This window comes from Psammomys obesus, unplaced genomic scaffold, assembly GCF_907164565.1.
Source record: "Psammomys obesus unplaced genomic scaffold, mPsaObe1.curated_primary_1811, whole genome shotgun sequence".
Lineage (NCBI taxonomy): Eukaryota > Metazoa > Chordata > Mammalia > Rodentia > Muridae > Psammomys > Psammomys obesus.
Window position 1 is genome coordinate 2,733,742 of NW_026587759.1, and position 15,651 is coordinate 2,749,392.

General features: G+C 38.0%; 1 protein-coding gene across 3 annotated transcripts in view; it reads left to right on the plus strand.

The window, feature by feature from the left end:
* Fam172a (family with sequence similarity 172 member A) overlaps positions 1 to 15,651 on the plus strand; it is a 440,570-nt gene that overhangs the window by 42,632 nt on the left and 382,287 nt on the right. For all 3 annotated transcript variants that reach the window (XM_055604043.1, XM_055604046.1, XM_055604045.1), the window contains 2 exons: positions 4,910 to 5,011; positions 6,885 to 6,985. In XM_055604043.1, coding sequence (XP_055460018.1) covers positions 4,910 to 5,011; positions 6,885 to 6,985 — 203 coding nt within the window. The remainder of the gene's footprint in view (positions 1 to 4,909; positions 5,012 to 6,884; positions 6,986 to 15,651) is intronic.

The following is a 15,651-nucleotide window of genomic DNA, read 5'->3' on the forward strand; positions in this document are numbered from 1 at the left end:
ATGGTAGGGTGTATGGCAACAACAGGCAGACATGACACTAGAGAAGTAAGTGAGAGCCTGCATCTGGATCCCTAAGCACAAGACAGAAAGAGCTGCCTGAGAAGGTGTTATCCTTTTAATTCTTAAAGGCCTGTTCCAATAAGACCACACTTTCCAGCCCTTCCCAAACAGGCCCACTAGTGGAGGACCATGTATTTAAACATGCAAACCTGGGGGGGGGGGCATTCTCATTTAAAGTCCTACAGGTAACTTATTGAAGACTTCTTACTTCGGAGGACATGTGGTACCTGGATGTATGGATGTAGTGCTTGGGTAGCCAGGAAAGAGGAGTCCCCAAACTAGGGAAAGGGGTGGGTGGGTGGGGGGAATCCCACCTTTTGAGATAGATAGGTGTAGTACTTATCTGGAGCCCAGTTAAGCTGAGAAGTACATTTGGGTAGATTTTCTGGAGCTTACAAGAATCCTTTTTTAAAAATTTTATAAAGGAGATAAAACTTTAGACATGTTAGCATCACCATTGTAATCTTCACTGAATTATACATTGTAGAAAATACAGTAGACATTGTGTTAACAGCATAAATACTCTTTAAGGTGAGCTCTGGAAAGGCAGAGACCTTTCATGAAGTACAAGGGACAAAAGCTCACTTGATCTTAACTTTTAGATTTATTACACACTATGTAAGGGAGGCTTAACCAATTTTTAAGTTTGCTTTTACCAACCTTAAAACACTTTGTTAGGCCCTCAAACAACATTTTCTTAAAAGCTTCATAACTTAAACTTCTATATTTTTAGGCTGTTGTATCTAATTATTTACCATGAGACATAGGTGAGACTGCTGTGAACATCTATTGTTCCTTAGCTAAAGGAATGCTAAACAGTTACATCTGACATCTGTTTCTTGAGTCTGACAACAAAGCAGACTGTGTCCGGACCTGGAGCAAGGCGTAAAAGGCCTGGTCTCCTGTATATGAAAACTGAGAAGGCACCTGAAGCTTTCCAAGACAGAAATTGGCAACATGACCATGGGGCCCAAGCGTGAGGTTAAAAAAGACCTTTAGTATTACCCTGGCCTGGGTGAGGCTGGTGGAGGTCACTGAATCTAGGAGCCATTTGTCCTGTGCCAGGCCACGGAGCTTGAAGGCTGGAAATATCTGTGTCTCTTGTGTTGGTTGACAAGCCTCCATGGCTAGTCACCAAGGACAATCTTGCAGGGGAGCATTTTGATTTTTTTTTTTAATTTAATTTTTTTCTTATCAGTTACATTTTACTAACTCTGTATCCCAGCCGTGTCCCGAGCATTTTGATTTTAAGAGGCCAGTCTGCTTGCAGGCAGGGCGTGGCTTGTTGAGACAACTACAGGACCAGCATCCTTCCTGGCTGCATTTGAAACAGGTCCCTGGTGGAGTTGACTTTGGCTAGACCCCTACAGGCTGGGGCATTGCAGACCTCATTTTTTTTCTGCGGGAATGCCAACAGACTCAGAGCATAACAAAGTCTTCCTTTTTCCATGTAGGCTGCCTACAGAATGTATAGCCCAGGATAAAGATGGATCTTCCCATCTCAAAAGATCTAGATTAAAGTTGGGTCTTCCACTTCAAATTAGTTAATTAAAATTTTCATCACAAGGTTTTTAGTAGTCAAGCTGGCAGGGTGTGTGATGAGATAGTTCATTGTATGGCTGTATGAGGTAGTTCAGAGTTTACACAGGCCTGAATATCTGGATCCCACAGGTGGCAGGAGAGAACCACTTCAGAGAGAGTTGTCTGATCTCTGTAAAGCTTGCCTATGTTGCTGTGTCCTCTCATTCCTTCCTACCTCCTGTCCACCTCTCTCTCTCCCATTTTCTTTGTCTCTTCCTGTTAAGTAAAATAAATTAAAAAATTAATAAATAACAATTGCTTTTATTTTTTTGGCACAGAATCTCAGTGTATGTCCCTGCTGGCTTGGAACTCATTGTGTAAACCGGCTGGCTGCCCGTGAACTCACAAAGATTCTCCTGCCTCTACTTATGGAGCATTGTGATTAAGAGTGCACCACCATGCCCTGCTCACTTTGTGAGAGATTTCCTTCATTGAATTTTAGATTACTTTTGTTGTGGTTAGAGTCTTGATTTATATGATTTCAGTCCTTTAAAATTCACTGGGACTTATTTTATTGGCCCAGCATATCAGCTATTTTTGTGAATGTTTCTTGTGCTTTTTTCGGAGGTATTGATTACATCTTTGTCTAGGGAGGGCATTCAATGAGATTTTCCTTTTCTGAGTTAGCATGCATATTTATAGTATCATTGTTCTTGTTTTTGGCTATACTATTGAGGTATTATTGTGCTCAGTTCATGACCCCCAAAAGACCGGGAATAGATTCTGCTGTAAATATATGAGGTTTTTAAAAATTGTATATGTGTTTGAACATGGGATGCAAACCTCCTGTGGAAATAGGAGAGGAATGTAGCCCTGAGGTCTAAGGGAACAAAGCTTTTATAGGGCAAAACCACAAGCAGGGACTTTACATGCTTTGGCATTACATGCTTGGGTAAGGGAGACTGACTTTTGAAATGATTGGTCCACGTTAGGCACCAAGACTACAAACAGTTCTGGCCTGGTCATATGGGTTGGTTTCCTAGCAACTGTATAACTAGTGGGCGGGGAAAGATTGCATTAGGCTAGTTTTTTTTTCCCAGGTGGCTGGACATATCTCCACTTGGCAGGCCTTAGTTCAGGCTTATGCTTTAAATTTTAAAATAATAGCCACTAATTTTTAATGCTTTGGTCTCTAAGTATCATGGGTGAAATTTTTTCTTCCATTTCTAGAAAACATAATGTCACAACAGTCTTTCTGGTCCTCTGGCTCTTAGAATCATTTTGTCCTCCTCTTAGATATTTCCCGCACCTTAAGTACAGGAGCTATGTTGTAGGTCTGTCCATTGAAGCTGGGCTCCACAGGATCTATCGATCTCTTGTTATGGCCTATGATGGTTTTCTGCAAAGGAAAGCCTCTTTGAAGGAGTGAGAGCTACACATATCTGTGGGCATAAAGATAAGTTTAGGATGCAGGTGGGAATTATGCTGGTCTAGTAAAGTGGGGGTCTTAGATTCTTGTCCAAGATTTATGATCTCGCTAGCCCCACATAGTTGCCTAAGTGTCCAGTGACTGGTGAGAGAGGGAGAGTTAGTATTTCCTGGAGATGAGTCCCTTAGCTGGCTATCCAATACAGAATGGTCAGCCATCATGTGCACACAAACCATACTGAGTGGCTCAGTGGGTAGTGTTTATATATTTATGCATTTATGTATGTAACAATGATAATAGAAAATAGAGAGGGAAAGTAAGGTGGTGACATGGAAATAGTTAGAGGGAGGGATATAGAATGGGTTGGAGGGAAGATAAGGAGGAAGTGATATAATTATATTCTAATTTAAAAATTAATAAATATGAATAATTAATACTTGATGCATAAAAAGATGTTAAATGACTATTTATGGGTTATGTAAATGTAAATTAGTTTAAGTTGATATTTAAAGTTTTTTATGCCATTATGTTATTTTGTGTTCTTGCTTTATTTATAAGTATGAAAAGGTATTGAAACCTCTAGCTTTAATTGTGGACTACTTTCTCTTTCTAGTTATGTTATTTTTTTTTCTAGTTTTCTTCAGCATCTTTCTTCACTTAGTGAAGGCACATTTAAGATGGTACATTCTCCCGAAGAATTTACTCTTTGTCTTTATCACATGCATGATTTGCCTCTGAAGGCACCTTTTCTAACAGCAATATGGTCACTACAGACTAAAGTTTGATTGTTCGTCTATGTGCTAACTTCTTAATCCCTTTTACTTTTCTCTGTCTTTATGTGCTAGCTACCATAAATAGCTTTTTTTGTGTGAAATTGCTTGTTATTTGCGGTGTTGTGGCCATTTCTTTATCTATGTTCTTATAACTGTGTACATTGTGTAGGTGTATTTTTGTAACTGTGTATATTGTGTAGGTGTATTTTTGTAACTGTATATTGTCTAGGTGTATGTAACTAGTTTGATCTGTTTGTGCTGTCCTTCATTCTGCTTGTATATTTTCCTGTTTTTTCTTGATTAGTTACTTTTTTAATGAAAGTAATTGACTTTTATAACAATTTTAGCTTTATAAACATTGAGGCATGTATTAGGTAAGATTTTCCAGAGAAACTTATTTAAGAAAGCCATTTACTGGCCTTTTTCATTGTTGTTTTTGTTTGTTTTGAGACAAAGTTTCCCTGATATAGTCTTGGCTTGCCTGGAACTCACCATGTAGACCAGGCTGGGGTCAGACTCCTTGGTGCCTCCTGAGTGCTGGTGTGTGCCCCACCACACCTGGCTGACCTTTTTTGATATGTGAGATTCAGTATTGTGAAGAATAGAAACTGTTTTTGTATCAACCAGGCATTTCTGGTCAGCATGTCTCACTTTAACATTTCTCATAAAATGGATTAGTATATAATAATATCACTTTTGCATTTACAATGAGTTCCACTTACAAACCATAGCTCATTTATATGTAATATTTAGGGACTTTGAAATGTCATATCAATATCTGAAACTTTGGAACTGTAGATTAAGATTAATGAGGTACAAACAAATGGCTATTTTGAAGGGGAAAGTTAATTATTTAAGCATGGTATTTTGAGACTCTGATTGTGATTGAGGGAGTATGATTTGGAAAGGACTTATGTTGATGCTGTGTTATATCAAAATACTGTATTAAAAATAGCACTTTGTAACTTAAATTTTAATAGCATTGTCAGTTAAAACAACAGATAAAATTAATGTACTAGAACAAAAGCGTACTTTTAAACAATTAAAAATGCAGCCTTTACTTGTATTAACTACAAACAGTAAACCTGAGTAAATTTCTTATCAATTCATATGACATCTTTTCTAGATTTACTGTCTAGGATCGATTTGGATGAACTCATGAAAAAGGACGAACCACCTCTCGATTTTCCTGATACGCTGGAAGGATTTGAATATGCTTTTAATGAAAGTAAGTGGTGTACATATATATACATATATATATATATATATGTATGTATATTATATACACATATCTGCATATGTATTATTTGCTTAACAGTATTTATAAAAGTGTAGGAAACATTAGTTACTCTTAAAAACTTAATTGGAATGTATTGCAGTGTTTTTGAGAGATAACGACTGATCATTGCCTAGTGAAATCCTTGCCTCAAGTGAGAAAATCAAGGAACAATTTTCTATAGTTGGCAAGTCACATAAATGGAAGGACATGAATTTGACTTAATTTATATATTTCAATTTGAGCATCCTACTCCAATATCTAACTGGAAAATCTTGGCTGAATGCTATAGAAAGGTACATCTTTAACCTGCTGTCCTCAGTGAGGTGACTGAAGTCATATGTGACAGTATTTTAAAGCAGAGTTCCCGGTGTTCATTATTTTTCAGGAACATATTCATTAAAAAGCTTTTTAAAGTTTGAAACAAAACAACCTTTATTCCTGAGCTGTTGGGAAGTCACCCAGCCTATCATACACTATTACATGTGAAGGCTGTTGCTGTTATGGGCAGGGAGCATGAAGTCATTGCTTTGTTTCCATCTGTGGCTTTGTAGCTACTGAGTTGGTGATCGTTCCTCACTGTTAGTGTGTGCCCCTTACGTGCCACTTAAGGTGTAGGGCTCTGCCTTTGTATACTTGAGTGCTCAATGAGCTTAAAGAGAAGATAGTAGAAACTTCGGTTATTTTTTAGAAATTATTATTTTTTTATAAAGAATAGTTTATCATAAAACATGTGTGAATAACAGTATTTTGTTGCCTGTTGGGGAGGAAGGGTTGAAGCAGTTGGCTTGTGGGCTGTTTTTCTTCCGATTACTAGAATCTTCCTGGCGAAAGAAACAGGGCAGATGGTCTGGTTTTCTGTTTTTGTTTTTGTTTTTCATTGTAAACAGGCTGATAATTAAACCTTTTAGTAAATAGAAACTAATGTTTGCCATGAGGAGAGTCTTTTATGGGATTCTATGATCTAGATGGCTGATTTAGCATTGTTCCTGGTAAAGAAGCCTCCTTTTGGATATATGCGGCATGTTTCCATGAAGAATATCTCACATTGCTGTAATTCCTTAATGCACAACATGGGGATGTGGTGACCAAATGTTTCCTGGTGTGCGAGGAGCCCTGTATGCCTCATTTGGATCTTCCTTGCTGGGGTCAGAGAATCCAGTCCCGAAAGAAAGAAATGCGAGAAGAGGAATAGCCAGGACATCCCAGGCCCTCCCTGCTTCACCTGTGGCAGCTTGGTTGCCAGGTCCTGCCTGGAACTGTTAGTAAAGCTTATTGAACTTGGTCAGTGATTGATTAGTTGATCGCATAGTTTAAGTTGGTTTTAGCTTTCCTCCTCCTCTTCAGTTTCCACTGACACCTTACTCAGGGCCTAGTACGAAAGTGTTACTCAACGCTCTGAACCCCGTTGTGCACTCCTGGCAGCCCCACAGTGTGTTGTTTTGTTTTCACATCATTCTTGACCTCATTGTCTATACATCATGGATGCAGCTTTACATTGCTGCCTTTCTTTGATTCTTGTAACTTTCTGAAAAGTTGCTTGGATTTTCAGCATTTGTACTCTAGGCAGCTTTGCTACTTTTATGGCATTATCTGCTAGCAGTTTTCATTGTTACTGGCTTAGTGTCAATTTACTTTCAGATATTGGGGTGAATAGCTTATCAGTTCTTGGGGACCATTCTTATGGAGTATTAATAGGTTTATTGCATATTGACATCGGAAGGCAGAATGTTAGGAAAAAGCAAATATTTAAGAAAGTTAAACTTTTATCAGACATTATTTATTGGATATCTAAATCATTGGAATATTGCTTGTTGTCTTTTAGAGGGGCAGTTGAGACACATAAAAACCGGAGAACCATTTGTTTTTAACTACCGAGAAGACTTACACAGGTGGAACCAGAAAAGATACGAAGCTCTGGGTGAGGTACGTCAAGTATATTGCTTTATTTCATTATTCAGTTTGAAAGGTGAGGTGTGCTGTGGATAACGTTTTACTGAATGCTTCCGTTTGAAGTGACAGGGGTTTGGAAGGTGTAGCCATTCACCTAGTCCATTTACAAGAAGTGATTTTGAAATGCTTTTTCTTCCATGTGTTTGGTAATTTCCTGTTCCCTACTACAAGCATAATCTTCATTTGAAACCTGACATAGCTGACATGGCCTTCATATGACCTTGGTAGTCACAGTGAGTCCTTTAAATGTAAAAACAAGTTCACACCAATTTTTAACCTTTTTTTGGGGGGGTAGTATTTTTCAAAGATTGGCTTTTCTACTGTGTCGGGAAATTGAGTAGTATTTTTAAGTTTTTATTTATATGAAGATTGCTGTTAGGATAATTTACGTTGAGTCTCTTACTTCTCTTTGACTTGAGCATGCTTGGCCTACTAAAAGTAGGTATTTCACATGGCATCACAAAAGAAACCTATGAAAGTACCTTTTCTCATTTTGGTGCATGTTTATCAGAACTAACAATTTCACCTAGTCAATATCACATGCTTTTATAAAACATATACAGACACATTTGTCTAATATGTTACCTAGACAACTATTTTCCCCCTAAGGAAATGCAGAAATTTCTTTATTTATATTGGCTTCTTAATAAAGTAGTCAAAGTGCATTCTGTAGTTAAAGTATAATATGGAGGACACTTGGTAGCATGAAGAATTCAAATGCAATGAGACAATTTTTCATGTGTCTCTTCATTTCTGCATGTCTTTTTTCCCTCCATTCTCTTTACAGGGACATTATATTATGTTCTCACTGGTAGAGAGGGTTGTGCCCCTCCCAAGGCACTGAGCAATTTTGTATTCTAGTCAAGATAATAAAGACAGTCCCCTGTCTCTTCAGTAGTGGCCAAGGTGTCAAGGTTACTGGTGGACCTTTATGAGAACAGGTTTACTAAGCTAGCATTTCGTTAGTCGACATGATTCCAGGGTTAGACTTTCACCACGGTGCACCTGCAGGGTGTGAGATGGAGAGGAGTAGATGAGTGTCTGCCGCTCGTGCTGCTTGTCTGTGACCCGGCAGTCTGGTTCTGGTGCTGGGCTGCAGCTCTGAGATTCTGCAGGCTAACCATGCTGACCCTGTAGCAGTTCCCTTTCCCCATTAGCTTATTGATTTTTTTTTTTGAGAAAATATAATTGCATTATTTTCCGCTTTTCTTCCTTCAAATCCTTTCATGTATCCACCTTCTTTTTTAAATTTATGGCCCCCTTTTCTTTAATTGTTGTTACATATATTCTTGAATATTATTTAATATTTATAACAAATATATTCAGTGACCAGAATAATTTCTACTCATTTTAAAGTGTTTGCCCATTTCCACTTGAATTATATACTGCAAACTGGTGGTGTTTTCATTATAGAATAACCATATAATAGCCGTAGAGAAGTCCTTGTGTGTGTGTGTGTGTGTGTGTGTGTGTGTGTTTAAATGGTGCTCACATCTTACTTCTTTTTATAATCATGTTGACCAGCTCCTTTAGACACATTATTCTACAAGCATACCTTGTGGGTTTTTTCCATTTGTGTTCTTTTGAAAGAATATATATTTTACTCTGTAGTCCAGGTTGACCGTAAACTCACAGTATAGTCTGGAATGGCCTTGAACTTGGAACTTTCTGCCTCAGCCTCAGCTTTTCTAGTACTTGCATTGCAGGTGTACAGTACCATACTTGGTACATGCTGGTATTATTATTTTTAACTTCTGATTTCTGATGTAGGCTCAAACCTACATTCTTCATCATCCATATCAAAATCTACCTACTATGTTGGATTGGCAGGTTAAGGTACTTGCTGTTAAGCCTGGTTATCTGAATTTGAACCTCAGAACCCACAAGATGGAGTGAGAGATTGACCCCTTCAAGTTGTCCTCTGACAAGCAATCTTATGGCACCACACACTGCACACACAAAAATACACAGTAAACAAATAGACATAAAACAAAATGCTGCTAGTGTAGCTTCTTTTCTCCTAAATGGTCACAAAACTCACATTTCATTTTTAATGCACTTCTTTAAGAATTTTTTTGAAATAAGTTATAATTACATCATTTTCCTCCTTCCTTTCCTCTGTCCAAGTTTTCTCCTTTGTTCTTAAATTCATGGCCTCTGTTTCTTTAATTGTTGTTACATAGATATGCCTAACCTGTAACACTTCTCAAATCAGTGTTTGTTAAGTAAGTTTTTCATAGATCAACAAACCACTTGGCTTCACATACCAAATCCATTTCCTTTCCTACTATGTTGACTGGAAGTGGAATAAGTCTGTCACATAGAATTCAGTATAATAGAAAGCCTGGGAAAGGGAAAGTTTTCTCATTACAGAGTTTGTTGTATGTTATCTTTCATGTTTAGAATACTTGTTTTTGATAATTTGCTATAGAAGATCACTAATTGAATTCTATTTTCTGTAGTTAGTGATGAATTGTGTAAAGTCTAGTTATAGATCAGCAGTTATACAGTTGTTGCAATAGTGAATGAGTTTGGAGGAATTGTAGACTAATGTAGCTGAGTCAGGTCTTCAAATTCAGTGTAATCAACTTGCTGTTTATTTACACCTTGGTCTTGTTTCTGAAGTTGTTTTTGAGAAGTCTTTCTTCCCTTACTGCAGACCCTGGTGCTGGTGTGGGTTTTTTCTTTTCTTTTTTTTTTTTTAATTTTTATTTTTTCTTCGTAATTTAGTCATTATATATCCCGATTGAAGCCTCCTCCCTCAACTCCCCCAGTCTCACCCTCCTTCCCTCTTTCTCTAATTTCCTTCCCTTAGTCCGTGGAAAGGGAAAGTTCTCCACTACTGCCATCTACCCATAGCTTGTTAAGTGTCATCAGGACTGCTTGGATCCTCTTCCTCCATGGCCTGGCAAGGCTGCATCAACGTCAAGTGATCAGAGAGCAATCAACTGAGTTCATGATAGAGGCAGCCCCTGATCCCCTTACTCAGAGATCCACATGGAGACTGAGCTGCCAATTGGCCAGATATGAACAAGGGGTCTAGGTCCTCTCTATGCATGGTCCTTCATTGGTGCATCAGTCTCTGAAGGACCCCCTGGACTAAGATCTTTTAGTGTTGTTGGTCTCCTTGTGAGGCTCCTGTTCCCTCCATGTCCCTCTATTCCCACCCCTCTCTTCCTTCATAAGACTCCCTGTGCTCTGCCCAAAGTTTGGCCCTGACTCTCAGTATCTACTTCGATCCCCCGTTGGGTGGAGCCTTTCAAAGGACCATGTATAGTAGACTCCCATCCTGTTTCCTCTCTTTCACTGCTTCCAGTATTTATCCTGTTTGCCATTCTGAATGAGATTTCAGCATCCTCCCTAGGGTCAAATTGTGGTACATTTACACAATGGAATACTACTCAGCTATTAAAAACAAGGAAGTCATTGCAGGCAAATGGATGGAACTAGAAGAGAGCATCCTGAGTGAGGTAGCCCAGAAACAGAAAGACAGGCATGATATACATTCACTAATAAGCAGATATTAGTCATATAATGTAGGACAACTATCTACAGACCTAAAGAAGCCGATGTGTTCTTAAGCATGTTTCCCACCATCGTTTCAGTGGAGTCTCTCTTTCCTTTCATGTTATTTCATCTGATTCTTCTTGAACTTCTGTCTTGCCATATGTAAATGTAAAGCCATGGAGAGAGTTGTGCTGTGGACACATGTCCTGTGAATCTGACCACCTGCTGAGATTATAGTACTTTATCACTCATCAACAAATTTTATTTATTTATGTATTAATTAATTTTTAAGACTTACTTGTTTTAATTACATGTGCACGGGTGTATTGCCTATATGCATGCTTGTGTAACATATGCAGTGCCTGCAGAGGCCAGGATAGGACTTTGGATCCTTTTGAGGTGGAGTTGCAAACAGTTCCTAGGAGCTATGTGACTGCTAGGAACTGAACCTGGGCCCTTTGTAGGAGCAGCAAGTGCTACTAACCATTTCTCCAGCCTCCTATATTTGTTTTGTGTATATTTTAAGCATTGTATGCAAATTGTGTCCTCATGATATTTGTTGAGTAATAAAGTAGTAGTATGCAAATATAAAAATTGTTTAGTATAATTTGTAATCTATAGATTTTGTGAAATTTCTAATGTTAGGAATTTAATCAGAAAAATTAGATTTCTTATTAGATAAAGGGAAGTTAATTTTTTTTAATTTTTAATGCTAAAATTTTAAAAGTATACTTGTTTCAGTTTCGATTAAATATCTATAATTTCCAAATTATCTGTTGCTTAGGCTTATTTGGGAAAAAAAAAGTTTTCTTTTAACCTTCATGGTCAAGCTTCAGACTTTTTTCATGATAGTTTAGAAAGTGAAGTTATTGACAGTTCAAGTAAACCTTTCTATGTAAGTGCTAGGAACACTTAAGTTGGCTGAGGTCTTCAGTTTCATGCAGAGCCTCTGCCCAGAGCATCCCAGCCAGAGCTGGTTAGCAGCGACCTGGCAGTCATCTTCCCTAGTAGTGGGCAAGGGAAGGGTTTAGATCGAGTGTTTTCCCAGCGTTGCTTTTGAGAATTGATCTGGTAAGGTTGACATTTTTTTAGGAAACTTGATTCTTTCAACAGTCTAAGAGAAAACCCTTGCATTTTTGACTTTTCTTACTAAATAACAAGTTTTCTCTTAAGTTGAAAGCTATTAAGTGTTTTAGTTTATATCTCCTTCTTGCTTTTTTATTATAATATTTTATTTTAAGTTTTATTAAGTACAGTTTATTCCCTTTGTATCCCACCTGTAGGTCCCTCCCTCTAACCCTCCCTACTCCAACCAACCTCCCTCTTCTCCACCAATGCTCCCCCCAGTCCACTGATAGGGGAGGTCCTCTTCCCCTTCAGGAGTGATTGCATTGTCTTCCTCTGTGGCCCTGTAAGGCTGCACCCCTCTCAGGGGGTGGTGATCAAAGAGCAGGCCAATCAACTTATATCAGAGACAGTCCCTGTTCCCATTGCTAGGGAACCACTTGGACATTGAGCTGCCATGGTTTAAATGTGTGCAGGGGTGCTAGGTTATATCCATGAATGATCCATGGTTGGAGTATCAGTCTCAGAAAGCACCCCTGTGTCCAGATAATTTGGTTCTGTTGCTCTCCTTGTGGAGCTCCTGTCCCCTCCAGGTCTTTCTATCTCCCCCTTCTTTAATAAGATCCCCTGTACTCTGCCCAAAGTTTGGCTGAGTCTTAACATCTGCTTTGATACCCTGCAGGGTAGAGTCTTTCAGAGGCCCTCTGTGGTAGGCTCCTGTCCTGTTCCCTGTTTTCCCCCTCTTCTGATGTCCATCCTCTTTTCCTTTCTGAATGGGGACTGAGCATCTTACCCAGAGTACTCTTTCTTATTAGCTTCTTTAGGTGTACAGATTTAAGTATGTTTATTCTATATTTTATGTCTAATATCCACTTACGAGTGAGTATATACCATGTGTGTCTTTCTGCTTCTAGGATACCTCACTAAGGATGATCTTTTCTAGATCCCACCACTTGCTTGCAAATTTCATGATTTCCTTATTTTTAATTGCTGAGTAGTATTCCAATGTGTAAATGTGCCACAATTTCTGTATCCATTTCTCAACTAAGGGGCATCTGGGTTGTTTCCATGTTCTGGCTATTACAAATAAAGCTGCTATGAACATGATTGAGCAAATGTCCTTGTTGTATACTTGAGCATCATTTGGATGTATACCTAGGAGTGGTATAGCTGGATCTTGTGGAAGCGCTATTCGTAACGGTCTGAGAAAGCACCGGATTGATTTCCAAAGTGGTTGTACAAGTTTACGTTTCCACCAGCAATGGAGGAGTGTTTTTCTTTCTCCACATCCTCTCCAGCATGTGTTGTCATTTGAGATTTTGATCTTAGTCATTCTGATGGGTGTATGGTGAAATCTCAGGGTCATTTTGATTTGCATTTCCCTGATGACTAAGAAAGTGAGCATTTTTTTTTAAACATTTCTCTGCCATTCAGTTTTCCTCTGTTGGGAATTCTCTGTTTAGCTCTGCACCCCAATTTTTTGATTGAGTTACTTGATTTTTTGGTGTTTAACTTTTTGAGTTCTTTATATATTCTGGATATTAGCCCTCTGTCAGATACAGGGTTGGTGAAGATCTTTTCCCAATCTGTAGGCAGTGGTTTTTTTCTGCTGACAGTGTCCTTTGCTTTACAGAAGGTTTTCAGTTTCATGAGGTCCCATTTATTGATTGTTGCTCTTAGAGCCTGTGCTGTTGGTGCTCTGTTCAGGAAGTTGTCTCCTGTGCCAATGAGTTCCAGGCTCTTCCCCACTTTTTCTTCTAACAGGTTTAGTGTGTCTGGTTTTATATTGCGGTCTTTGATCCACTTGGATTTTAGTTTTATGTAGGGTGATAAGCATGCATCTATTTGCATTTTTCTACATTTAGACTTCCTGTTAGACCAGCACCATTTGTTGAAGATTTTTCTATTGTATGGCTTTCTTCTATTGTATGGTTTTAGCATCTTTGTCAAAAATCAAATGTCCATAAGTGTATGGGTTTATTTCTGGGTCTTCTATTCGGTTCCATTGATTAACCATTTAGTTTCTATGCCAGTACTATGCAGTTTTTAATACTGTTGATCTATAGTACAGCTTGAGATAAGGGCTGGAGATACCTCCAGAAGATCTTTGATTGTAGAGGATTGTTTTAGCAATTCTGGGTTTCTTGTAATTCCATGTGAATTTGAGAATTTTTCTTTCAAGGTCTGTAAAGAATTGTCTTGGTAATTTGATGGGAATTGCACTGAATCTGTACATTGCTTTTGGTAAGATGGCCATTTTTACTATGTTAATCCTGCCAAGCCATGAGCATGGGAGATCTTTCTATCTTCTGATATCTTCTATTTTTTTCTTCAGAGACTGGGATTTTTTTCATACAAGTCTTTGACTTGCTTGGTTAGAGTCACACCAAGGTACTTTATGTCATTTGTGGCTATTGTGAAGGGTGTTGTTTCCCTATTTTCTTTCTCAGCCCTTTTGTCTTCTGTATACAGGAATGCTATCTATCTATCTATTTATTTATTTACTTACTTATTTATCATTCATTCATTCATTCATTCATTCATTCATTCATTCATTCATTCATTTATTTTTGAGTTAATTTTGTATCCAGCCACTTTGCTGAATGTGTTTATCAGTTGTAGGACTTCCCTGGTAGAATTTTTGGGATTATCGTGTATATAAGCTTTCATCTGCAAATAGTGATACTTTGACTTCTCCCTTTCCAATTTGTATCCCCTTGATCTCCTTTAATTGTCTTATTGCTCTGGCAAGGACTTCAAGAATTATGTTAAAAAGATATGGAGAGAATGGGCAGCCTTCTCTTGTCCCTAATTTCAGTGGGATTGCTTTAAGTTTCTCTCTGTTTAGTTTGATGTTGGCTATAGGCTTGCTGTATATTGCCTTTACTATGTTTAGGTGTGTGCCTTGTATCCCTGATCTCTCCAAGACTTTAAATATGAATGGATGTTGAATTTTGTCAAATGACTTTTCAGCATCTAAGGAGATTATCATGTTTTTTTTTTTTTTCCTTTCAGTTTGTTAATATGGTAGATCACATTGATGGATTTCCGTATATTGAGCCACCCCTGCATACCTGGGATGAAGCCTACTTGGTCATAGTGGATGATATCTTTGATGTGTTCTTGTGTTTGGTTTGCAAGCATTTTCTTGAGTATTTTTGTATCAATGTTCATAAGGAAGATTGATCTGAAGTACTCTTTTATTGTGACTTCATAGGATGAGTTTGGTAATATTCCTTTTGTTTCTATTTTGTGGAAAAGTTTGAAGAGTATTGGTGTTAGCTCTTCTTTGAAGGTCTGGTAGAATTCTGCGCTGAAGCCATCTGGTCCTGGGCTTTTTTTGGATGGGAGACTTTTGATGACTGCTTCTATTTTCTTAGTGGATATAGTACCATTTAATTGATTTATCTGGTCTTGGATCAGGTTTGGTACATGTAATCGATCACGAAAATTGTCCATTTCATTTAGATTTTCAAATTTTGTTGTGTATTGGCTGTGGAATTAAGATCTAATAATTGTTTGAATTTCCTCAGTGTCTGTCATCATGTTCCCCTTTTCATTTCTGATTTTGTTGATTTGGATAGTGTCTCTCTGCCTTTTAGTTAGTTTGGCTAAGGGTTTGTCTATTTTGTTGATTTTCTCAAAGAATCAGCTCTTGGTTTCATTGATTCTTTGAATTGTTTTGTTGTTTCTAATTTATTGATTTCAACCCTGGGTTTGATTATTTCCAGCTGTCTACTCCTCTTTGGTTTGCCTCCTTATTTTCTTTAGGGCTTTTAGGTGAGCCATTAAGTTGCTTGAATGAGATAGTTCATAGCACTGCTTTCATTGTGTCCCATAAGTTTGGGTATGTTGTGCCTTCATTTTCATTGAATTCTAGGAAGACTTAAATTTCTTTATTTCTTCCCTGACCGAGCTGTCATTGAGTAGCTAGTTTCCATATGTCTGTAGGCTTTTTGCTATTTATGTTGTTTAGGTCCAGCTTTAGTCCATGGTGGTCAGATAGGATACAAGGATTTATTTCAATCTTCTTATATATGTTGAGGCTTGCTTTGGGACCAACTATA